This window comes from Carcharhinus amblyrhynchos, chromosome 10 (genome assembly GCF_965287045.1).
Source record: "Carcharhinus amblyrhynchos chromosome 10, sCarAmb.v2.hapA, whole genome shotgun sequence".
NCBI lineage: Eukaryota > Metazoa > Chordata > Chondrichthyes > Carcharhiniformes > Carcharhinidae > Carcharhinus > Carcharhinus amblyrhynchos.
This window is the reverse complement of record NC_137333.1, coordinates 59,385,136-59,411,103: the sequence shown is the minus strand read 5'-3', so window position 1 is coordinate 59,411,103 and position 25,968 is coordinate 59,385,136. Positions and strand designations below refer to the sequence as shown.

Sequence of the window (25,968 nt, the reverse complement as noted above, 5' to 3'; positions counted from 1 at the left end):
CTGCAGATTATCAAGACATATATATTGTGAATTATAACCCATGCTGTTAAAACAATTGACAAACATTTTTGAATTGTATTATTATGCAATTTCATCCATAGACTTAGTGATGTCTAAGTAAAGATTGCCTTATTCCTTTAATTTTTTTGGCTTTCCTTTCAATGCTTTTCCCTGTAAGTCTTTTACCGTTCATATATCTATTAAAGAAAAACAATTACAAAGTCTGACTCCAACAGTACATTCACAATAGAGGGTAAATTTTGACTCCATAATTTTGAGGCCCAGATCTGATTTGAATTTGATTGGTGAGCAGCATATATGTGGATTTGGGCCACAGGAATGTTGGTTAACTGGGATTCTCTCTCTCCCTCACTCTCCGTAACGGCTAAAAAATCCAACATTCCACTTGCTTAACTCACTTAGATTATCAACCTTACCACTCATTCAAGTCATCTATCGCCCTGTCCAAGACTAGAATTGGTAGAAGGAAATTTATACTATTTTGTTTAACACAAAGTGCCACAAGACAAAAATGTCACAAAATGTAGTATGTTGTTATCAATGGTATTTTTCCTTTCACACAAAAATTACTGGATGGAAAATGAGTGCTGTATATCAATGTAAGGTGGTACACAGAAACCTATACTCTAAATAGTATCAAAAATCATATTAACTGCAGCATTTGAGACAAATGCCAGAATTTTATGTGACCCGGTGGAGATACGGAGACTGAACTGGAAGTGGGTAGTGCTGGTGGCATGTATAAAGGGCCATCAGTACCTGAGGATCAAATTGTGGCTGGCTCTCTTCCAGTTGAGATCAACAACTCCTATTAGCCTCTAGCCAAGGAATCCCATCAGCCTGAAGCCAGCAACAACACGTGATCTTGACAACAAGGACGCAGTTAACCTCCACTTGTGGGCAAGGCAGAAACAAGGTCCCATCTGGCCCCATCCATGTTTCAGTGATGATGTCCTGCAGGCTATTCAAGCAAAGCAGATTGTCTTCTCCATTAGGGACAAAAGGACAAGAGCTCCTCACCTAACCAAGAGACTTGGATGGAGGTGTCAGAGATAATCAGCAGCCATTGAGTCATCTTCAACACCATTATTCCAACAAAACTCATCTCCAAATTTCCTGGCCTGGGCCTCAGCACCTCCCTCTGTGACTGGATCTTGAACTTCCTAACTCACAGACCACAATCAGTGAGGATAGACAACAACACCTCCTCCATGATCGTCCTCAACACCAGTGCCCCACAGGCTGCGTTCTCAGCCTCCTTTTACACTCCTTATACGCCTATGACTGTGTGACCAAATTCCCCTTCAATTTGATTTTCAGGTTTGCTGATGACACATTTTAGTGTGTCAGATCTCAAACAATGATGAGACAGAGTACAGGAATGAGATAGAGAATCTGGTGAATTGGTGTGATAACAATAATCTCTTCCTCAGTGTCAGCAAAATGAAGGAGATTGTTATCAACTTCAGGAAGCGTAAAGGAGAACATGCCCCTGTCTACATCAACATGGACGAAGTAGAAGGGGTCGAGAGCTTCTAGTTTTTAGGTGTCCAGATCACCAACAACCTATCCTGGTTACCCCATTGCAACACCATAGTTAAGAAAGCCCACCAATGTCTATACTTTCTCAGAAGACTGAGGAAATTTGGCATGTCAGTTACAACTCTCACCAACTTTTTCAGATGCACTTTTGAAAGCATTCTTTCTGGTTGTATCACAGCTTAGTACGGCTCCTGCTCTGCCCAAGACTGCAAGGAACTACAAAAGGTCGTGAACGTAGCCCAATCTATCAAGCAAGCCAGCCTCCCATCTGTTAACACTGTCTACATTTCCCATTGCCTTGGCAAAGCAACCACCCTGGACATTCTCTCTTCCACCTTTTTCCATCGGGAAAAAGATACAAAAGTCTGAGGTCACGTACCAGCCGATTCAATAACAGCTTCTTCCCTGCTGCTGTCAGACTTTAGAATGGACTTACCTTGCATTAAGTCAATCTTTCTCTACACCCTAGCTATGACTGTAACACTACATTCTGCACTCTCTCGTTTCCTTCTCTATGAACATTTTGTCCGTATAGCGTGCAAGAAACAATACTTTTCATTGTATATGAATACATGTGACAATAAAATCAAATCAAATCTGGAGGACCTGACTGCGGTGCCTGCAAATGGATCAATTACCTTCTTTATTCTGCCAAGGTCAGTAACAGTGACAAACTTCTATTTTCTTTATTGGGGGTATGGAGAGGGTGGAGGGAAACAAATGAGTAAGTATGATGGTGCAGATGTTGGAGAGGGAAACATCACCATATCGGTGGTGATTGATGGAGGCTGTAACATCTCCTGGAAAATGAATGACTACAGCCCTGTCAGGGGACACAAGCATGGCACTGGTGATCCACGTAAGGTCACTTTAGAGTGATCCAATGCTACATGTATATCTTCGGTCACAAAAGTCACAGCAATTGTGCAGAGCAGTTAGGCTTGTGTTTGCTCAGGTGCAGCCACTCATATTATTCTTCTTTGTTCCCAGAGGAGAAAAGGTATAGAATATCAGGGAGAGGACACAACACATGGCAACACCTCAATCATTGCTAACCTTACACCAGTGTTGAAGGAGGTTCTGCCACTGGCAGATTACCAGGCTGGGTGATAAGATCAGAGTTCAATCATGGGAGGGTGATCCACCTCAGAGCTGGGCACAAGGGAAACATTAAACGAGCATGAGAGACGGTGTGTCCTCTGACGTACAGACGTCCATTTGAACTGCAGCTGATTTTGTGGGCTCCTCCCTGGAGGGGAGTGGGGGCCTCACAATTCTGTTTTTTCACACAGGTCAATCACAGGACCAGTGAGTGGATGTGTCTGGGGGACTTTCGTCCATCTCTGAGGAGGAGGAGACCTCAGAGGATGTAACATTCCAAGTACAAATACTGTCACAATGGTGGGTATGCATTCACAATTAGATTCACGGTCACACCCTGGTACAGTACGAGCATTACATTCACCTGGTCATCTCTCAGAGATGATGACAGCTGAGGATACTGCAGTAGGAGGAGTGTGAGAGGCCAGTCCTTAGCCCAAGGCTGATGGCATGCCTTTGGAGTCATTTATGAGGTAGCAGATATTGTAAATACAGCATGAGATACATGAATATCTAATTGAGCTTCCAGAGGGTATTCACACCCTGGCTTGGACAGAGGAGGTGCCGATCCAGGCCATGGGTTCTGCCATCTCCTCTCTTCTGTATGCTTGGCATCCTCTGTCTACAGGTTGGTGACTCTAATGGAGAGTCACATCCAGTGGACTACATCCAGCAGACTGGACATTGGATATCAGAGACGTAAGCAGACCTGCATCCCATTGCCTTGCTCAAAGAAGCAGTGACAGGGCAAGAGGAATCAAGGCACCTGGAGTCTCCCTATGTCCTTGTCCTTCTGAGGTTAGCAGCAAGGTAAAAGTGTGCTGTCAAGGGAGGAGGAGTTGCTGCATTTTGCTTCTGGGAGTTTTTCTCAGTGCTCCTGATGAGGATAGCATATTGTCATTCCCTCTATGCGTGACACTGATACTCAGATAGCCAGGGTGACTTGAAGTTCCTGCACACATGCAGGAATGCCACAGCATGCTGGGACCCAGAGTATGGCTGCCAAAATCATCCCAAGCCATGTGGCAGCAAGGTCAGCAGCTTGCCTCCAACACATTTAGCAACCAAGGGACAACACTATATAGGAGCACACGTACAATCTTTAATAAAACACAATAGATGCATTTGGGCCTCACGGATATTCAGAAAAGTAATATGTCTCTACTTGTGTGTTGTGATTAATGTAATAAATGTTTAATTTGGTTTACAAACATTGCCATGCAGTGTTGATGGCTATCCACGGTGCAAGAATGGGAAGTGTCATCTCAGGGGTTGGCAGGGAGCAATCATGGTGTGCACACTCATCATTCACATTTTGCCAAAGCATCAGGTGCCAATGGCTGAGGGGGCCTGGCCTTCCAGCAGAGCTGAGTTGCTTCTATGTGCTTGGAGTGTGGACATTTATTAGACTGGAAGGGTGAAGTGTTAAGGGTCAGCTGAAATGCGTGATCATAAGCACCTCACAAATCTCCTGTGTGCCTATATCCTGGCACCTTCCAAGAGGCACCTCACATCTGTCAGGATGCTTGAATCTTCTTGGCATCCTCAACCTTCTCTTTGTCTGAGAATACTTGCACTGTATCTTCAGGAGTCAGGGCCTCCCCTTCTGCAGCACAGCAAACCACCACTATCTAGAAGACCCTTGCTGGGGCATAATGAAGGACACCTCTTTATTGCTGCTTCCCCATGAAGAGAGGCTCCTGGTAGTGTCCAGGAGGTCAATGCTGTCCCAGAATATTTCTGACAAAAGCACTTTGAGGTCTTGCAGATTGTGAGAAAACCAATTTTAAACTTGAAGAATATTTTTTATGATATCTGCAAAACACCCACTCTGCCATCAAATTAGGAAAATGTATGAAGAAGCTGGTGGATGCTGTTTGGTAATTCTTACATACAGTGGGTGTGGTACATTTGTAATTAGATTTTCCCTTCAAATCATCAATGTCAATTCATATCACCAAATTTTATTTCAAGATTTTATTTCAAGAGTATCGCTTCACAATAATGTGCAATATAAAGATGAAAACATTCAATATTCCAGCCCAGCAACTTCAGGGGAGAAGAATTCACACAACTAGCTGCAAATTTCCAGTTGAGATGGAACTATTTTCTGTCTGCAATAAGTCGTGCTTTAACCCTGTCAAACGCAGAGTCATTTGGTAAGGCTTGCTTCTGAAACTAAGAACTGCAATATATCCATGTTTCTGTAAGTACTGAGAATAGAAAATTGATTTTAAACAAAAGGAAATAAGTTGATGAGTTTTTCTATCCCATTGGTAATGGGCTGGGAGGTGGGAGAGCTGGTGGGGGTCAACCCAGGTGCTCAGTGAGTGGGCAGCTGACTCGGCCATTTAAATCGCCAATTAAGGGCCTCTTGCAGATATTGTGTCTGTGCAGGGAGAGCTTGCCACCACATTGGGAGAGTATCAAGTAACCCTGACATCCTCCCAGCAGGTTCCAGAGAGGGAGTCACCGTGGCCAACCTGGCAGCATTGGCAGTCCCAGCAATGACGCCAAGGATCTCCCTCCCCCTACTTGATTGTCAGGATCTGCCTGTCTGCCTATCTGGACCCAGCTTCCCTCAACTTAATGTCTCTTAATTGGTTGCCGCTGCCATTATATCACCCTGGATCCCACTATCCTTTTGGTCCTGGCCTTTCACACAGGGAAAAATTCAGCCCTTTTTATTGCCCACCTGAACCTATAGAAAATATATTTTAGTGTTTCTGTGATTGTATTATATATTACTCCATATCATGTGAGATTGCAAGGTTTTTTTTAAATTGGGAATTGGGTTTCATTGGCTAGGCCAGCATTTATTGCCCATCTTGTTGTTCTTGGGAATGTGGTGGTGAGCTGATTTCTTGAACTACTGCACTCCCTGAGCTGTGGGTACACATTAATCTTTAGATTAATTATCCTAGCAGATTAGTAGGTCTATCCTTGTTAAAATTAATTTGAAAGTTAAATGTGATTTCGCTATATATTGTTTGATTTTGCCAGTTTGTTAACCAAAACAATATCAATTAAGTTAGAGTGCACCTGTAATATTTGCAACTATCTCAGACTAGTATCAGATGACCATTTGATCTTGCTGGCTAGCAAACACATTTGTACCTATTCATAAAAACAGAAAATGCCGGAAATACTTAGCAGGTAATGGCAGCATCTGTGGAGAGAAACAGATAACATTTCAGGTCTGTGACCTTTCACATGCATTGAGGAATATAAGAATGTAAATGATTTTGAGCAAGGGGTAACAGGGCGAGGATGGGCCAATAATGGGGTGAAAGTCAGGAGAGATTGAAAGAGTTAGGGCACAATTTTATCCCCCCCCCCCAAAAAAATAAGTACACAATGGGCATGTAAACGGCAATCTGTGCAGCACAGAGGCCATCAGAGGATTTACGCTGGTGGGTGAGTGGGGCCTTATCACACCCGAGAGGCTGGCAACAGAGTGCTCAGGGGCCAGTATACTGGGAGATTGGTTGACATGCGCAAACACCACCCCTCACTCCCCTGCCCCCCTCAACTCTCCCAGACATCTCTGGCCTCCCAGTTGTCAGGACAGACCTCCCCCCGACATCACCAGCTCAGACACCTAGCTCCACCTCCTCCCCCCTAACATTGCCAGCCCTGACCTCCACCGTCCACTGACATTGTTGGCCCCAAACACCACCCCCACCTGATGGCCAGCCCTGACCACCCCACCAGTGGCCAGCCTCCTAATGCCTCTGATCACCAGCCCATCATCAGCTACCTTCCCTCACTCACTGGTCTGGCTTTAGCCCTGTCCAGCCCCATCCCCTTGTCACTGCCTGGTGCCCTACCAGGATGTCCAGTGGGCAGTGCCAGGGTGCCAGGCTGGCAGTGCCAAGTGGCACTCCCCCACCCCCAACCTCCTAGGGAGCCTCAATGTCCTCTGGTCCCACATGCAAAGCTATCATACCTGGTCCCCATTGCTGTGGATCATACATGATCTCTGCTGGTGTGGATTTCCACTGTGGTGTCACAAACTTTACTGAGCCTGGATGATTGTATCCCGGGCTTCCTAAATAGGTGTAAATGCTGATTTCCATATTGTAATCAGTCTTGCGCAGTTCCCCAGCGTGAAGCTGATTACACCGAAAAAAAATGGCCCAGAAAGATGGTGACTGGCCAGACGTGATTCCTGGTTTTGGTCTCCCACTGACATTTCGCAGTCCACTGCACTACTCGAGCAGCCAGTGGATTGGGAAAATCGTGCCCTTAATCTTCCACGGTCAAAGAAAATTGTGATGGGAGCAAGAAAAGAAACAAAAGATGTGCCTAGAATGAAAATGCTTGGAAAAAAGTACAAGCAAAGAAAATCATTTTGATTCCTTTATCTTCTTTTTTCCTTTTGTCAGTAGCATATCGGTTCTAGACATATCTTTTGTCTCTTGTCTTGTCCTCATTTCCTTTGGCTCTGGAAGACTAACATTCTACCCTTCGATCTCTTTTGACTTCCAACATATCACAGACCTTTCTTTTTATACTTTTCCCACCCTCCCCTTGCTTAAAACTGATTGCATCACAATTCAAATTTCTTTTGAATTAAATGTTAACTGTTTCTCCACAGATGTTGCTGTAAGCTACTTAGTATTTCCAGCATTTTCTGCTTTTATTTCAGATTTCCAATGTACCATTTGGTTAGCATCTTTTAACTTCTGGAAAATAAACTTATTGTGGAAGGAACAGTTTTTTATCGTAATTAAACTTCTTTAAAAAAAGTAAAATTCAGACAGATCACGAACTCCCACTATTATGTACATTATTGGACAGGGTCTTTGAAATGAAAAAAAGATGCAGGCAATCTTAAGTTCACACCCTCCGTCCATGAGAATGGCGGCAGGGGCTCAAGATTTGGTAAAAACTAAAATCGCGAATCTCATCAACGAGAAAATGATTTCCCATTTTTGTCCCCCATTGCTGGCAACATAATCAGGGACTTGAACCTAATTGCAATTCATTTACTACGTTTTAATATCATTAAAGATCCCCCTGCCATGTATACACCCTCGCCGTATTTTCAAACCTCACCAGTGTAACGTAGCATCAATGAAGTTTACAACAGGTTCACCCAGACATGAACCCGTTGTGGGGATCCCTCTGGGGGTATAAAGATGAGTATAGCCCTTGCGAGAGAGGGACATGGCTAGGCCTTGGCCTGGCACAGGTTGGCAATGTGCCAACCTGGCAGTGTCAACTTGTGCCAGGGGAAGTACCAGGAACGGACTCTCAAGAAAGCCTCATGAGGGGTGGCAAAACTCATTTATTTGTAGTGGTAGGGGGAGCAGTGGAGATGCCAGCATTGACTGTTGGAGGTGGGAGTGTGTTGCTGGAGGGAAAGGGTCCAGTACTGAGTTTTGGAGTGTCCAATGCTGGCATTGAGTGTTTGGGTGGGGAAGGGGCCAGATGCTGATGATGTTTTGGGGGAAGGATGCCAGTGATGACTGGTGAATGGTATTGTGGGGTAAGGGGGGTGTATGATTCTGATGCCAGCATCATGGGCAGGGTGAAGGCGTCCGATGCTGGGGAATACTTCCTAAGACCACAAGTCTGTCTACTTTAGGATAAAAATGGAAAGGGATGAGTGCTGTCCGAAGGGGAGGGTGCTGAACTGGGGGAAGGCGCGCTACAGTCGGATTAGGAGGGAGCTGAGGGACACTGATTGGGAGAGGCTGTTAGCTGGCAAGTCCACGGTTGGTAAGTGGGAGGTTTTTAAGGGCAAACTGAAAATGTTGCAGGAAAGGCATGTGCCAGTAAAGAGGAAGGATGGGAAAGGCAGGATTAGAGAGCCGTGGATTACAGGGGGTATCGAAGACTTGGTCAGGAAGAAGAGGGAGGCATATGTTAGGTCGAAACAACTGGGAACGGAGAGTGCGCTGGAGGCATATAGAGAGAGTAGGAGGGAGCTAAAAAGGGAAGTTAGAAGGGCGAAAAGAGGGCATGAAATGGCCTTGGCTGATAGGATTAAGGAAAATCCAAACGCATTTTACTCTTATATTAGGAGCAAGAGAGTGGTTAGAGGGAAAATTGGTCCTCTTAGGGACAAAGGAGGGGAGCTATGTATCGAGACTGAGGGAATGGGGGAGATCCTGAGTGAATACTTTGCGTTGGTATTCACGAAGGAGAGGGGTTTCGTGTCGTGTAGTGTCTTGGAGGGAGCTGTAGATCAGTGGAAGGAAATATCCATTACGAGGGAGGAATTGCTAAGGCTTTTAGGTAGCATAAAAATGGATAAAGCTCCGGGGCCTGATGGTATTTATCCCAGGCTGCTTAGGGAGGTGAAAGATGAAATTGCTGGGCCTCTGACGCAAATCTTTGTGTCTTCTTTGGACACAGGTGAGGTCCCAGAAGACTGGAGGGTAGCTAATGTGGTACCGCTGTTTAAAAAGGGTAGTAGGGATAACCCTGGTAATTATAGACCAGTGAGTTTGACATCGGTGGTAGGAAAATTATTGGAAAAAATTCTTAGGGATAGGATGTATGAGCATTTGGAGCGTTGCGATCTGATTAGGGATACGCAACATGGCTTTGTTCGGGTGAGGTCTTGCCTTACGAATCTGGTGGAATTCTTGGAGGAGGTGACAAAAACGGTTGACGATGGGCGAGCCGTTGATGTCATCTATATGGATTTCAGTAAGGCGTTTGACAAAGTCCCTCACGGTAGGCTGGTAGAAAAGGTTAAGGCACATGGGATACAAGGACAGGTAGCTAGGTGGATCGAAAACTGGCTGGGAAATAAGAGTAAAAAGCCTGACAACACCAGGTTTTAGTCCAACCTATTTATTAAAATAAATAGGTTGGACTAAAACCTGGTGTTGTCAGACTTTTTACTGTGTTTACGCCAGTCCAACGCCGGCATACCCACATCATGGGAAATAAGAGACAGAGAGTAGTTGTCGAGGGGACCTTTTCTGGCTGGAGGCCAGTCACCAGTGGTGTGCCGCAGGGCTCAGTACTGGGACCTCTCCTCTTTGTAGTATATATAAACGACTTGGAAGAGAGCGTACGTGGTGTGATCAGCAAGTTTGCGGATGACACCAAGATGGCAGGATTGGCAGATACCGAGGAGGACTGTCAGGTGACACAGCAGGATATAGATAGGTTGGTATATTGGGCAGATAGATGGCAGATGGAATTCAATCCTGACAAGTGCGAGGTGATGCATTTTGGAAGGAATAATGCAGGGAGGAGTTATGTGATAAAAGGTAGACCGATTAGGAGTATAGAAATACAGAGGGACCTGGGAGTGCAGGTGCACAAGTCTCTGAAGGTGTCGACACAAGTAGAGAAGGTTGTAAAGAAAGCTTATGGAATGCTAGCCTTTATAGGAAGGGGTATAGAGTATAAGAGCTGCCGTCTAATGCTTCAGTTGTACAGAACATTGGTTCGACCGCATTTGGAGTACTGCGTCCAGTTCTGGTCACCTCACTACCGGAAGGACGTGGAGACCCTGGAGAGGGTGCAGAGGAGGTTTACCAGGATGTTGCCTGGCATGGAAGGACTGAGTTACGAGGAAAGGTTGGAGAAACTGGGGCTCTTTTCCTTAGAAAGACAGAGATTAAGGGGGGGTATGATAGAGGTATATAAAATACTGAAGGGAATAGATAGAGTCAACAGTAGTAGGCTTTTCCCTAGACTGGGGACAATTACGAGAGGTCACGATCTAAGGGTGAGGGGGGAGAAGTATAATTTGGATATGAGAGGAAGGTTTTTCACGCGGAGGGTCGTGGGGGTATGGAACGCGCTACCAAGTAGGGTGGTGGAGGCAGGGACGTTGGACTTGTTTAAGGTTTACTTAGACACATGAGCGAAACAAGGATGGAGGGTTATAGTAGAGGGTATTAAATAGGGTCAGAGCCTCGGGACGACACCGGAAATGTAGTATTACATGTTAACGTATTGTCTTTTTATTCCACAGGGTCGGTCCACCTTGTTGTCAAACGAGGGGCATGCACACGATGGGTCGTGCGTGGGCTGCTCTTGGAGGTTCCGGGAGTGGCCTAGTACTTCGTGTCGTTGTGTGTGCTTAATCCTGGACCAGCAGACGGGCGCCATAACAGCTCAGTGACTATCACTGCTAGCTGTACAGATAGGTGGATTTGGGCCTGTGTCTGTGGGAGTTTGCGCATTCTCCCTGTGGTTGCGTGGGTTTCCTCCGGGCGCTCCGGTTTCCTCCCACACCCCAAAGATGTGCTCTTAGGCTGACTGGTGTACCAAATTGACACTATTCTCCCCTGAATCTGGCTACATTAGGGGTTCCACTCACATACACGCAAGGTAGGGTGGGAAGATGCAGCGGCGCGGGCTCGTTGGGCCGAAGGGCCTGTTTCCCATGCTGGGATGTCCTTTGTTCTTTGTTCTTTGAGACCTCCTCCATGGAGGTTATATTTTGCTCTTTAAAAATGATACCCCAATCTCAGTGCAGCCAGCTTTGCTGGTGTGTTTAGCCCCCACTCCTCAACATAATGCCGTCAAACACGCCCACCTGTTTTTGTTTTTGACAATGCTATAAGATCTGGGGAGAAAACCGGCCCAACATGCCGGTTTTCACTTTGCAATTTTTTTGGTAAGATTCCACTAGATGTGTTCGATAAACCATTAGATCTAAAGTCACAGTTCTAGTTAAGACACAACAAAGAACACAACCAATCCACTAAGATAGGTTTAAGAATTGTTGCCAGGAATATGCTATTCTTAAAGGAAAGAGCAATCATTCTCAATTAAATAATCTTTTGGTTGCATACTAACAGAGTAATATGACAAACAAATGAAATGTTTAAAATGAAATGTAAAGTTATAAATGCTCTTTTAGTAAAGAATTCTGCTCATGCTTGAAATTTGAACGTTTTCTAGATTTTTCTTGTGAAGAACTTGATCTCCCTTAATTTAAACAAATAGAATTAATTATATATAATGATTCATATTGAATGATATGATGGAATGTGGACTATTGGACAGCATACTGGCATAGTGGTCAGCACTGCTGCCTCACAGACCCCAGGACCTGGGTTCAATTCCATCTTCAGGTGATTGTGTGGAGTTTGCACATTGTTCCTGTGTCTGCATGGGTTTTATTTGATTTGATTTATTATTGTCAGATGTATTAACATACAGTGAAAAATATTGTTTCTTGCGTGCTATACAGACAAAACATACCGCTCATAGAGAAGAAAATGAGAGAGTGCAGAATGTAGTGTTACAGTCGTAGCTGAGGTGTAGAGAAAGATCAATTTAATGCACTGTAAATTCACTCAAAAGTCTGACAGCAGCAGGGAAGAAGCTGTTCTTGAGTTAGTTGATACATGACTTCAAACTTTTGTATCTTTTTCCCAAAGGAAGAAAGCGGAAGAGAGAGTGTCCTGGGTACATGGGGTCCTTAAATATGCTGGCTGCTTTGCCGGGGCAGCGGGAAGTATAGACAGAGTCAATGGATGGGAGGCTGGTTTGCGTGATAGATTGGGTTACATTCACAATCTTTTGTAGTTCCTTACAGTCTTGAGCAGAGCAGGAGCCATACTAAGCTGTGACACAACTAGAAAGAATGCTTTTTATGGTGCATCTGTAAATGTTGGTGAGAGTTGTAGCTGACATGCCATATTTCCTTAGTCTTTTGAGAAAGTAGAGGCATTGTTGGGCTTTCTTCATGTTAGTGTTGGCATGGGGGAACCAGGACAGGTTGTTGGTGATCTGGACACCTAAAAACTTGAAATTCTTGACCTCTTCTACTTGTCCCCATTGATGTAGACAGGGGCATGTTCTCCTTTACGTTTCCTAAAGTCGATGATAATCTCCTTCGCTTTGTTGACATTGTCAGGGAGAGATTATTGTTGCCGCACCAGTTCACCAGATTCTCTATCTCATTCCTGTACTCTTGTCTTGTCATTGTTTGAGACCTGACCCACTATGGTGGTGTTGTCAGCAAACTTAAAAATTGAATTGGAGGGGAATTTGGCCACACCATCATAGGTCTATAAGGAGTGTAGTAGGGTTTCCTCTGGGTGCTCGTCCCACATTCCAAAGACATGTGGATTAGGACCATGGTAAAATTACCCTTCAGTTTGTGTACGAGTGTGAGTCTGTGCCCTGCGATGTATTAATGTCACATCCTGGATGTACCTCGCCTAACTCCTGGTGTCTAATGGGATAAGCTCTGAATTGGAGTAAGCAGCTAAGTGAAAGGGAAGTGAATGTGAACAATTTTGCAAGATTCTGATACATTATAAATAAGTCTCTTATTTTGGTATACAATAGGATCTTGGCACTTGGTGAATCTTCTCATTTCTGAGTACTTAACTCATGTACTTCAGTCCTACATGGAAGAAGAGATGGAAAAGTCATTACCAGAAAGCATGGATCAACTTTCACATGATGCAATTCAGGAATCAGACTTAGATTCTGTTTTCAAAAAATATTCAGTGCCATCAGAATCTCTTACTGTAAAATCAGAACAAACGGGTGACAAAGACCTTAATCTGCAAAACATCACCATCAAACCTTTGGGCTTTAAGGTTGATACATTGACTGGCAACAAGGTAAGTTTGTCCTGGAGTCTAATTAATAATAATAGCCAAATTTTACTGTGAAAATAATTGTGAGGTGAACAGTACTCAACAATATTTATGTACAAGTTGGACAGCAGCTTCCAGCAAGCACACATGTACAGTCCAACAGGAAAATCTGGAAGTTGCAAAAACACCATTTCACTATCTGCCTCTCCATTAAATGGCATAGTTTTCCTATAATAAGAACATAAGAAATAGGAGCAGGAGTAGGTCATCTAGCCCTTCGAGCCTGCCCCGCCATTCAATAAGATCATGGCTGATCTGTCGTGGCTCAGTTCCACATTCCCGCCCTCTCCCCATAACCCTTAATCCCCTCTCTTATCAAAAACCCATCAACCCGCGTCTTAAAAATATTGAGCGAGGCAGCCTCCACCACTTCAACGGGCAGAGAATTCCAGAGATTCACCACCCTTTGAGTGAAGAAGTTCCTCCTCAACTCTGTTCTAAACCGCCCCCCCTTTATCTTGAGGCTGTGCCCCCTAGTCCTACTGTCCTTTCTGAGTGGGAAGAGCCTCTCCACCTCTATCCTATCCATCCCATTCATCATCTTATATGTCTCAATGAGATCTCCCCTCATTCTTCTAAACTCTAACGAGTACAAGCCTAGTTTATTCAGCCTCTCCTCATAGGTCAACCCCCTCAACTCCGGTATCAGCCTAGTAAACCTCCTCTGCACTCCCTCCAAGGCCAAAATATCCTTGTGTAAGTACGGCGACCAAAACTGCACACAGTACTCCAGCTGCGGCCTCACCAATGCCCTATACAGCTGCAGCAAGACCTCCCTACTTTTATATTCAATCCCCGTCGCTATGAAGGCCAGCATCCCATTAGCCTTCCTGACCACCTGCTGCACCTGCACAAGGTGGCTGACTCATGCACAAGGACCCCGAGGTCCCTCTGCACCGTTGCCTGCTGCAGTTTTTCGCCATGTAAGTAATAGTCCTTCCTACCATTATTCCTACCAAAGTGGACCACCTCGCACTTGCCAACATTAAATTCCATTTGCCAGTTCCTGGCCCATTCGCCCAGCCTATCTAGATCCTTCTGCAGACTCTCCACACCCTCCGCGCAATTTGCCGTTCCACCAATCTTGGTGTCATCAGCAAATTTCGACACCATTACACTCGGTTCCCTCCTCCAGATCATCTATATAAATGGTAAATAGCTGAGGCCCCAGCACCAACCCCTGGGGCACTCCACTTGTCACCAACCGCTAATCCGAATAGCACCCACTGACCCCCACTCTCTGCCTCCTATTTGACAACCAATCCTCTATCCACGCTAACACCCTACCCCCAACTCCATGTCCCCTGACCTTCTGCAATAACCTCTTGTGAGGTACCTTGTCAAACGCCTTCTGAAAATCAAGAAAGACCACATCCACCAGCTCTCCTCTATCCACCGCCCTAGACACATCCTCATAGAACTCCAATAAATTTGTCAGACACAACTTCCCCTTAACGAAACTGTCCTGTGTCTGCTCTATCAAGCAATTCCCCTCAAGATGCCTCGCTATTTCCTCCTTGATGACGGATTCTAACATTTTACCCACAACAGACGTTAAACTAACCGGCCTATAATTCCCTGCCTTTTGCCTGGCACCCTTCTTAAACAACGGCGTAACATTAGCCGTCTTCCAATCTTCTGGCACTTCCCCAGAATCCAGCGACATGATGGGGCTGAAACATGCCACAAAATGTTCGGCTTGCCCATGCCAATTAAAGTACCTTTACAACTACCTACATTTAAACAACACCTTTACTGTAATAAAGCATTCCACAGCACTTCATGGGAATGTAATGAAGCAAAATTTGATGCTATGCCATGTAATATGTTAAGTCAAATAACTAGAAGTTTGGTCAAAAGAGGTAGAGTTTTAAAGGAGGAAAAAGAGGTAGAGAGAAATAGAGGTTTAGAGATGGAATTCCAGAGCTTAGAGCACACGCAGCTGAAGGCATGGCACCAATGGGAGAACAATTAAAATAAGGATTGCTCAAAAGGCCAGAGTTCGAGGAGTATAAATATCTTGGAAGTTTAAGGGACTGGAGGTGATTAGAAATAGGAAGGGTCAAGGCAATGGAGGAATTGAAAACAATTATAAACATTTAAAATCAAGTCATTGCTTAGCCAGGAGTTACTGAAGGTCAACAAGCATAGAAGTGATAGGTGAATAGGACTTTATGTAATAAGGACATGGGCAGCAGAATTTTGGATTGCAGAGGGTAGAATGTGGAAGGGTGGCCAAGAATACATTAGCATTGTCAAGTACAAAGGTAACAAAGGCATAGATAAGAGTTTCAGCAACAGATTAACTAATGAGTCAGGAGCAGCGTTAAGTGATGTTATGGGATGGAAATAGGTGATTTTGGTGATAGTACAGATGTGTGTTTAGAAGTTCACCTCAAGGTCAAATGTGACATCAAATGTGTGGACAATGGTTTAGCCAGTTGACAAGAAATCTGTTAACAGGGGCTGTAGACAATGGCTTCATTCTTCCCAACACTTCTGCTCATCAAGCAGTCTAATAATTTAGCAACAGTGGAGAGATATATTTAAACCCTCTCAGACAGCACTAGCAACCCTCCCACTCTAGAAATTGGTGCCCTCTAGTGCAGGTGCAATCTGCCCTTCTTGTACAGGTCCCACCTTCCCCAGAAGACACCCCAGTGATCCATATATCTAAAACCCTTCATTCTACACCAACTGTTTAGTTACGTGTTCAATTGTACTGTCTCCCTATTCCTAGCCTCACTAGCCATGGTGGAGAGGGGGGTGGTAATTCTGAGATTACTACCCTCAAAGTCCTTTTTAGCTCCCTACTTAACTCTCTAAATTGTCTTCGCAGGACCTCTTTCCTCTTCTTGCTTTTGTCATTACTGCCAATATGGGCAATGAGATCTGTCTGTTTACCCTCACATTTCAGGATGCCTTTTACCTACTCAGAGACATCCAAGATTCTGGCACCAGGGAGGTAACATACCATCCTAGAGTCTCATTCGCAGCCACAGAAATGCTAATCTGTGCCAAATATATAGAATATCTACAGTGCAGAAGGAAGCCATTTGTCCTATCAAGCATGCACCAACAACAATCCCACCCAGGCCCTATCCCCGTTACCCCATGCATTTAACCATTTAGTCCCCTAACACTAAGGGAAAGTTATCATGGTCAATCAACTTAACCTGCACATTTGGCGTGTGGAGAGGAAACTGGAGGACCCAAAGGAAACCCAGGCAGACACGGGGAGAATGTGCAGACTCCATGCAGTCACCCAGGGCCAAAATTGAATCCAGGTCCCCGGCGCTCTAAGGCAGCAGCATTAACCACTGTGCCAGCATGCTGTTCGTGAGATATCTTGTTGAATGCCTTCTGGAAGTCCAAATAGAACACATCTACTGGTTCCTCTCTATCCACTCTGATTGAGACTTCCTCAAAAAACTCAAATAAATTAGTCTGACATGATTTCCTTTCATGGAACCATGCTCAATCTGTTCAATTAGATCATGATTTTCCAAATGTGCTGCTTTACTTCCTTAATAATTGATTCCAGCATTTTCCAACAATAGATGTTAGGCTAATTGGCACATGGTTATCCATTTTTTGCCTCCCTCCCTTTTTGAATAGGAGTATCACATTGGCAGTTTTCCAATCTTCTGATATTTCGCGAGAATCCAAGAATTTTTGGAAAATTACAATCAATGCATCCACTATCTCTGTAGCTACTTATTTCAGGATCCTTGGATGCAAACCATCAGGGCCAGAGGACTTACCTGCCTTTAACCCCATTAGCTTGTCTAATACTACTTCTCTAATGATAGTGATGGTAATTAATTCCTTCCCCCTATTCTGTAGTATTACTCTCCCACCTCTCCTGCCCATACCTCATCCCCACGCACTCCTGACTCATCTCTCTTTCTTCCCACTTAAACTATGAATCATTTCTTCTTGGCCCTTGTGTGGACTTTGTAAATAGGCACTCTCCTCAGGCACTGTCAAAACTGCTGTCACTAACTCTTCTTCAAAACACTAACCTTCAATTTGATTTATTATTATCACGTATTGTTTACAGTAGAAAGTGTTGTTTCTTGCACAAATACAGACAAAGCGTACTGTTCATAGAGTACACAGGGGAGAAGGAAAGGAAAGGGTTCAGAATGTAGTGTTACACATAACTAGGGGTAGAGAAAGATCAGTTTAACATATGGTAGGTCCATTTAAAAATTTAAGGGCAGCAGGGAAGAAGTTGTTCTTACGTCAGTTCTCAAGTACGGAATCTCAGACTTTTCCCGAAGAAAGAATGTGGAAGACAGTATGTCTGGGGTGTGTGGGATCCTCGATTATGCTGACTGCTTTTCCGAGGCAGCAGGAAGTGTAGACAGAGTCAATGGATGTCAATCCCTCTTTCCTTACAAGCTATAACCCCTTTGCCAACTTCCCTTTGCTGTCATGTCTTCAAGCATGCTGCCCAAATTATTGTCTACCATTTGAATCTCTCCAGTCACATTTATGCTCCTTTCACAATACTGAAGCAACCCTATAAACAAAGTCACAAATAATTCTCGTGATTGTGATCATGGTACATTTTCCCATTTTCTTCTTCTACCTATCCGCAGCTTTTGACAACAAAACTATCCTCCTCAGTTATCTTTCCTCTGCTGTTTAGCCCAATGGGCCTACCCTTACTTCCTTCGATAAGCAAGAGTGGAACCATTACCAGAACACCTCATCCATTTTTTTATTCAGTATTTTAGTTTAATTCCTCATTGTTCAAGCTTAATTATTCAATACCCAATTCCAAAATTACCCAATATAACTTTTCAGTTTGGATAAGACAAGATGTAACTAGAAGATTTTATGAGAGGGAATCAGTGGATGTCTTTCATTTGGACTTTCAGATAACTTTTGACAAAGTCCCACATATGAGCTATAAGAGATAAGACGTAAGGCAAGATGGATTCTAGATATAAAGAAAAAATATTTAAAAGGAAAAAGTATATTTAACAAGATCAACTTTTACAGCTTCAGTTAATCAGGCTGCAAAATAGTAAAATAATCCCCAAGTTCCTTCATTGATATCAATTCTTTCAAATTCTGCCTTGTGAGTATCCAGTTTCATGCAAAGGTAGAGCAAAAATGTTGCTTTTTGTTTATTTTTGAATTGTTTAGTTGGAGTTTGACTACCAGTGTACATTGTCCATTCAAAGGATCTTTCACAACTTCTTTTCTTATTTATCTTTGCACAATTGTCTATTGTCCAATCCCAATGCTTAAGATGATCAAAGCTAGAATGATCTGAGCTTAGCACATAATATCTGATCTGATGCTTATCCAAAAAGCGAAATCTCAGAGCAGTATTTTAGTAACTTTTAGAATTTACAGATTTTTGAATATAGTCCAACCTTAATAACTATTTAATTACTAATTCATCAATTATAATTTAATTAAGTTACAATATTCGTCAATCAACTGTTTCTGGTTGGTTACTAATTATATGGTAATTAATTAATACACACAATTTAATTATAAGTTGCTAAATATAAAATGGCTTCTTTGGCCAAGTATTTGTACAAAATGGTGTCTTGACTTGTTAGTTTACTACAGTGATCAAAATATGAAAACTCTACAAATGATGAAGCTATGCTACTTACAATTTGTTACAACATCTTCTCTTCCTGCTCTTCGATTATTACTTTAGAAGTCTCCCAAGCATCTGTCCTTCATATTCTCCTAATTTTCAGGCTACCTCTGATCACATTATCCACAGGTCAGTTTGCATATATAACCTGACGACATTCAATTCTTACCTCTCTGACACTTCTCTCTGTCAGACTACTTGTATAACATCCAGGGGAATATTTCCAGGTAAGGAGAGGCAGGTTTTTGAGGAATTAAATCCCCCAAAATTGATGTTGGGTTGGAATTCTGAGATCATCCTGTCCCCTTTGGATTTCCATGGGGTGGGGCTGAAAGTGAGCAGGAAACCTCCTTAGATCTACATTTGGAGGGTAGCTAATGTAATCCCAATACTTAAAATGGGAGATAGAGAGCACACACGGAATTATAGACCAGTCAGCCTGACATTGGTAGTGGGGAAAATTGTAGAGTCTGTTATGGCAGGACACTTGGTAAACATTGGTAGAATCAGACAGAATCAGCATTGATGTACAAAAGGGAAATCATGCTTTACAAATCTACTGGAACTCTGAGGATGTAATTAGGAGATTTTATGAAAGGGAGTCAGTGGATGTCTTTCATTTGGACTTTCACATAGGAGATTAATGTACAAAAATAAAGCACATTGGATTGGGGTAGTGTATAGCGATGGATAGAGAAAACTGGTAGGCAGACAAGAAATAAAAAGAGTAGGAATAAATGGGCCATTTTCCTAATGGCAGGCAGTGACTAATGGGATACCTCAGGGATTGGTGCTAAGACCCCAGCTATTTGCAATATATATAAGAGGGAACCAAATGTAGTATCTCCAAATTTGAAGATAACACAAAACTGGGTGGGAAGATCAGGTGTGAGGAAGATGCAGAGCTGCTTCAGTGTGATTTGGACAAGCCGAGTGAATGGGCAAATGCATTTAAGATGTAGTATAATGTGGATAAGTATGAGATTATCGACTTTGGTAGCAAAAACAGAAAGATTATTATCTGAATAGTTTAAAATCAAGAGATTCATACACCAGTCTCATACACTCATACATCAGTCATTGAAGGTAAGTGTGCAGGAACAGCAGGTGATAATGAAGGCAAATGTTATGTTAGCCTTCATAGCGAAAGGGTTTGAGCATAGGAGCAGGGATGTCTTGCTGCAATTATACAGGGCCTTGATGAGGCCAAACCTGGAATATTGTGAGCAGTTTTGGTATCCTTTTCTGAGGATGTTCTTGCCACAGAGGGAGTGCAGCAAAAGACTGATTCCTAGAATGGTGGGACTGACATATGAGAAGAGATTAAGAGGGTTAGGATTATATTTGCTGGAGATTAGAAGAATGAGGGGGGATCTCATAGAGACTTATAAAATTCTAGCAGGACTAGACAGGGTAGATGCAGGAAGAATGTTCCTGATGGTGGGGGTGTCCAGAACCATGGGGTCTGAGTCTAAAGATATAGGGTAAATCTTTTAGAACTGAAATGAAGAGAAATATATTCACCCAGAGAGTGGTAAACCTGTGGAATTTGCTACCACAGAAAGCAGTTGAGGCCAAGAAATTGTATGTTTTCAAGGAGTTAGATATAGCTTTTGGGTGAAGGGGATATAGATGGAATACAGAATCAGGCTATTGAGTTGAATGATTAGCCATGATCATAATGAATGGTGGAGCAGGTTTGAAGGATCAGATGGCCTAATCCTGCTCCTGCTCCAAGGCAGCACAACAGCACAAGTGGTTAGCACTGCAGCCTCATAGCACCAGGGTCCCAAGTTAAATTCTATCCTTGAGTGCGTTTACACCTTCTCTCCGTGTCTGTGTGGATTTCTTCTGGTGCTCCCATTTTTTGATTTGATTTATTATTATCATTTGTATTAATATACAGTGACAAGTATTGTTTCTTCCGCACTACACAGACAAAGCATAACGTTCATAGAGAAGGGAACGAGAGAGTGCAGAACGTAGTGTTACAGTCATAGCTAGGGTGTAGAGAAAGATCAACTTAGTGCGAGTTGGGTCCATTCAAAAGTTGATGACAGCAGGGAAGAAGCTGTTCTTAAGTCAGTTGGTATGTGACTTCAGACTTCTGTATCTTTTTCCTGACAGAAAAAGATGGAAGAGAGAATGTCCAGGGTGCATGGGGTTCTTAATTATGCTGGCTGCTTTTCCGAGGCAGTGGGAAGTGTAGTCAAAATCGATGGATAGGAAGCTGGTTTGTGTGATGAATTGGGCTACATTCATGACTTTTTGTAGTTTCTTGTGGCCTTGGGCAGAGTAGGAGCTATACCCAGCTGTGATAGAACCAGAAAAGGTTCCCTCCCACAGTCCAAAGATGTACAAGTTAGGTAGACTGGCCATGTTAAATTGCCCCTTAATATCCCAAGATGTGTAATTTAGATGGATTAGCCATGATAAATGTGTGAGGTCATGGGGATTGGGTTGGGGAGATGGCCTGGGTAAGATACACTTTCAGAGAGTCGGTGCAGACTCAATGGGCTGAGTGGCCTCCTTCTGCACTGTATGATGATGATTCTATTCTATATTTCCATGTTTCTATCTCACGTAAATTATTAATGTAAACATTAAGAACTGATGCTGATCTTATTTCAGGATTTCATGTAAAGACCTGATTCCTAACATGTCAGCAAGGAAACTGACAAGCTGGGAAGGCTTTCATTAGTTACACTAAAGAGCCATGACCATTGAGAAACTGCACTGCTTGACATGTGATTACCAGCTTGTTGGAAGGCATTTCACCTGTCCAGCACTTCACACACCTTCAGTTGCACTTCCCTGCTGTACGCATTTAAGTTCCATGTTGCACTTCCAGTAAGAGGCAAAAGTAGAAGCCAACTTTCAACTGCAACAGCAGCTGGAACAGCTGCCTTCTCAGCAACTTGGGCCTCCAAAGGACAGAGGGGATGGACACCACAACTCAGCTGGAGGGAGGTGAGACTCCCAACACAGGGTCTACAGGTAGAGGATCATCTGAGCACCAGTAGCTCGGCAGCCTCTTAGACCATGACTCTTTCCCGGTGGAGCAGGTGGGCACACACTGCAAGTGACTGACAAAGTGCCTAACACTGTAGGCACTCCTCCTCCCAACCCCTGCCTACCATTCTTATTCTTATTCTTGCTAGGTTGTGTGTTCACTTCTGAAAATATGCAAGTGTCCTAATAGCTTTTGTGGGAAGGAGAGGATATAATTTGTGGAGGGCAACAATAAGTCATGGGCACAAGAGGCAATAGGATGTGGGTGAGTCTAAGTATTGACTTTTCAAACAGGAATGTGAGGAGGTGCCTGGAGAGAGAGGAATGACTGGAGTTGAAAGGTGTCTTGTCCTGAGAAGTTCTATGCTGGAGAATGCTGGGCAAGTCAAAATATAAATCACGGTTGCTAAAAATGTTATGCAATCCGCCTGTCACACACTGCTGGGATCCTAGAACTCCTTGGTGCACTGTCTCCTGACTGGAAGGAGCACACTCCTACTACTAATTTCCAGTCACCTCAGGAGGGCCACCAGATAAAAATGAGAGACCTGGGGAGCTGCCTTCCCAGGTCTCCTCTCCATTCATGTGGTTGATGACTCCTCACAAATCCATTGCTTGCAATCCATGCTGTGGTGTCATTAATTAGAAATCTTTCCTTTGACAGCATGGATGCATCATCCCACCCGGCTTTGCTGATTAGTTAGGCAATCCGAAGGTAGAATGTCAATGGTGTGGCTGAGTTAAAAAGCTACAGCTAACCTGTCAAACCTGAAAATGGCCCTGCTGCTCTGGCAGGAGCTAAGAAAAGAAAATTCCACCTGTAGTCTTGAGCTCCCATTTCCTCTAATGCACTATTGCATTTGGTCCTACCACAAACTCCATTCCCTCCACTGACCATTGTCTTAGATTGAAGCAGACTGTCCACAAACATTAATTTTGACTCCAGCATGAGTTTCTGTCTTGTCTCTTTCACAAAGGTACCCATTTCAACCTTCATAACATTGCCAGCTTCGGCTCCTACCTATGTCCATCTACCAGTGAAACATTCATCCATGCCTTTGTCACCTCCAGAGTCAACTATTTCAAAATTCTCTTTACAGGCCTACAATATAAAACTTTGCCACCAACATAAAACTTTGCAGCCGATATCCTATATCCGTGGGTGGCACGGTGGCACAGTGGTTAGCACTGCTACCTCACAGCGCCAGGGACCCAGGTTCAATTCCCAGCCTCCGATCACTGTCTATATAGAGTTTGCACATTGTCCCTGTGTCTATGTGGGTTTTCTCTGGGTGCTGTGGTTTCCTCCCACAATCCAAAGATGTGTGGGTTATGTGGATTGGCCATGCTAGATTACCCCTTAGTATCGGAAGGACTGGCTGGGATAAATGCATGGGGTTTGAGGGGATGGGGCCTAGGTGGGATTGTCGTCAGTGCAGACTCAATGGGTTAAGTGGCCTCTTTCTGCATTGTAGGGTTCTTTGATACTATTCTGTACCAAGTCCCACTTACATACCTCTCCTGTGCTTCCTGACCTATATTGGCCCCAGGTCCCTAGTGCTGTAAGTTTAACATTCTCATCCTTGCATTTAAATCCCCCCATTGTCTTAAACCGCTCCATCTCTATAACCCCCTCTAGCTCTATATTATCACTATGTTGCAAATTGTTATTGACAATGACTGAAGCACTATCTTCAAAAGGCCTAATTTGCTTTCCACCTTGTGACTAATTCTTTCAGTTAATTCAGGTGCTGGTTGAAGATGAGCCAAGTAAAAGTACTCTTAAACTGAATCTATCATTAGGAAAGAAAACAGTCGTCACTTTAAAGAATGGTCAGACATTTGAAATCCACACTTCCAGAATGCAGTCACATGTTGCTGGGGACGTGCAAACATAAGTGACATATTCAGGCGACATACAGTGAAGATTTGCCAAAACAGCAATGTTGAAAGACGAGCATGCCTGGGAATGGAACGATTCCATTATTACTTACACTGATGTGTAAAGTTATCCATTTTTAGAGAGCTAAGTTTTTTTTAAATGCACAATTGTTGAATTTATTTAGCATAATTTACAAAGGTTTGGTAAATTGATCAAAAATTGATCAAGAATTCGGGAGTCAGGATGGGGAGTTGAACACGTTGTAATATAATTCAGTATATCAGACTTCTATGATTCTGACTGGAAAATCAATTATCCATAGCATGGTTGCAATAATCCCTCTATCCATCAAAGCTCTGCCCTAAATACAATATTGGAACTGAAGATTTTGTTTTTGTTGCTTTTCTTAATAGCTGATGTAACCAACATGTGCAAGCAAGATTCATTTATATAGCCTGTTAATTAAAGGAAACATTAAATAATCAGAACCTGAATAAGATTTTCTTTATTTTCAATAATCATTAAGATTATAGAACAGAACTGAGGCAAAGTACTGAGGCAAACTGAATTTAAAAAAATGATTAAAAATCTGTGTTGAATTAGCCAATTCTATCCAGGGTAGTAGTGGGAACTAGTATTAGTGCAGAAGCCTGGGTGGGGGAGAAAATCTGTCACCATTCCAGTTCCTGAAAAATGTGCATATCCACTGTCTGTTAGGTAAAAGCACGTTTGAGCCAGATTTGAGGTTCTTTATGGTTTACTAATACTTACAGTAAATGAGGATTGGATACTTGTGTGAAATACCATACCCAGCAAGAGTTAACACCTTCAGTAGAAGAGAGGGAAAATAAAATTGTTTTTTTTTCAAAATGCTTTTCAGCTGGAACAAATCAACTAGTTACTATGTATTTTCACGCTGATCATAGTTATCGCAAGACTTTACCTTCACACTCTTCCCTCTGCCAGTACTCCATAAATGCTTGCTCATTGTAAGACTTCCATTTAGATTACTTTGTCACAGCTGGGACCTATTCTGTCAACTGCGAATGCTGAACTTGAACCAGGTCACACACTAGCCTTGAGCCTATTATAAAATCTTAACTCCTCAGTTACAGTAAATAATGGGTGAACTAAAGGAATGATATTGAGGCTTCAGAGAAGTTACAATGCAGGTTTACTAAAATGCTGCCTGATATGAGAAAATGCAAATACACTTTAAAAATTCTGGCTTTTTTACTGCGATAATAATTTATAGGCTAAAGTGATAATATTTAAAGTATAAAAAGATTGTACAGGGTAAATGGAGGCAGACTCGAGCAATAGAGCTATAAAGAGGGGCCTTAGATAAATGTGTAAATTTGAGAGATTTAGAACAGAGAGCAAGGGAAACTTTTTGTTTATTATTATCACAAATAGGCTTGTGCACTACAATGAAGTTACAGTGAAAATCCCCTAGTTGCCACATTCCAAAGCCAGTTCATACTGAAGGAGAATTTAGCACAGCCAATGCATCAAACCAGCATGTTTTTTGGACTCATAGAGTCATAGAATCCCTACAGTGCAGAAGGAGGCCATTTGGCCCATCAAGTCTGAACTGACCACAATCCCACCCAGGCCCTTTTCCTGTAACCCCACATATTTACCCTGCTTATCCCTTGACACTAGGGTCAATTTAGCCTAACCAATCAACCTAACCCACACATCTTTGGACTGTGGGACGAAACCGGAGCATCCAGAAGAAACCCATGCCAACATGGGGAGAATGTGCAAACTCCACACAGTGACCCGAGGCCGGAATTGAACCCGGGTCCCTGGCAGCAGTGCCAACCACTGTGCCATGACGTTGAGTGTCTTGTGTTAACAGAAGATATAGGGGAAATGGTCAAATTGGCAGATAAATGGCAGATGGAATTTAAACCTGAAAGTGTGAGGTGATACACTTTGGAAGAAGTAATTTGACAAGTAAATATCTTACAAAAGATCTGACATTGGGAAGCTCTGAAGATCAAAGGGATCTTGGCAAGTTTATCCATAGATCTCTGAAGGTGGAACGGCAGGTTAATAGGGTGGTGACAAAGGCATATGGCACACTTGCCTTTATCAGTCAGGGTATAGATTACAAAAGCAGAGAGGTCATGACGGAGTTGTATAGAACTTTGGTGAGGCCACAGCACAGCTGGACA

At 43.2% G+C, this 25,968-nt stretch overlaps 1 protein-coding gene across 1 annotated transcript in view; it reads left to right on the top strand.

The window, feature by feature from the left end:
* LOC145349290 (DNA-binding protein RFX8-like) overlaps positions 1 to 23,801 on the top strand; it is a 67,056-nt gene extending 43,255 nt beyond the window's left edge. Inside the window, exons 9-11 of the mRNA XM_080197797.1 lie at positions 4,706 to 4,823; positions 12,946 to 13,226; positions 23,643 to 23,801. Of these exons, the coding sequence (XP_080053923.1) occupies positions 4,706 to 4,823; positions 12,946 to 13,226; positions 23,643 to 23,801 (558 nt within the window). The remainder of the gene's footprint in view (positions 1 to 4,705; positions 4,824 to 12,945; positions 13,227 to 23,642) is intronic.
* The last annotated feature ends 2,167 nt before the right edge of the window (positions 23,802 to 25,968 follow it).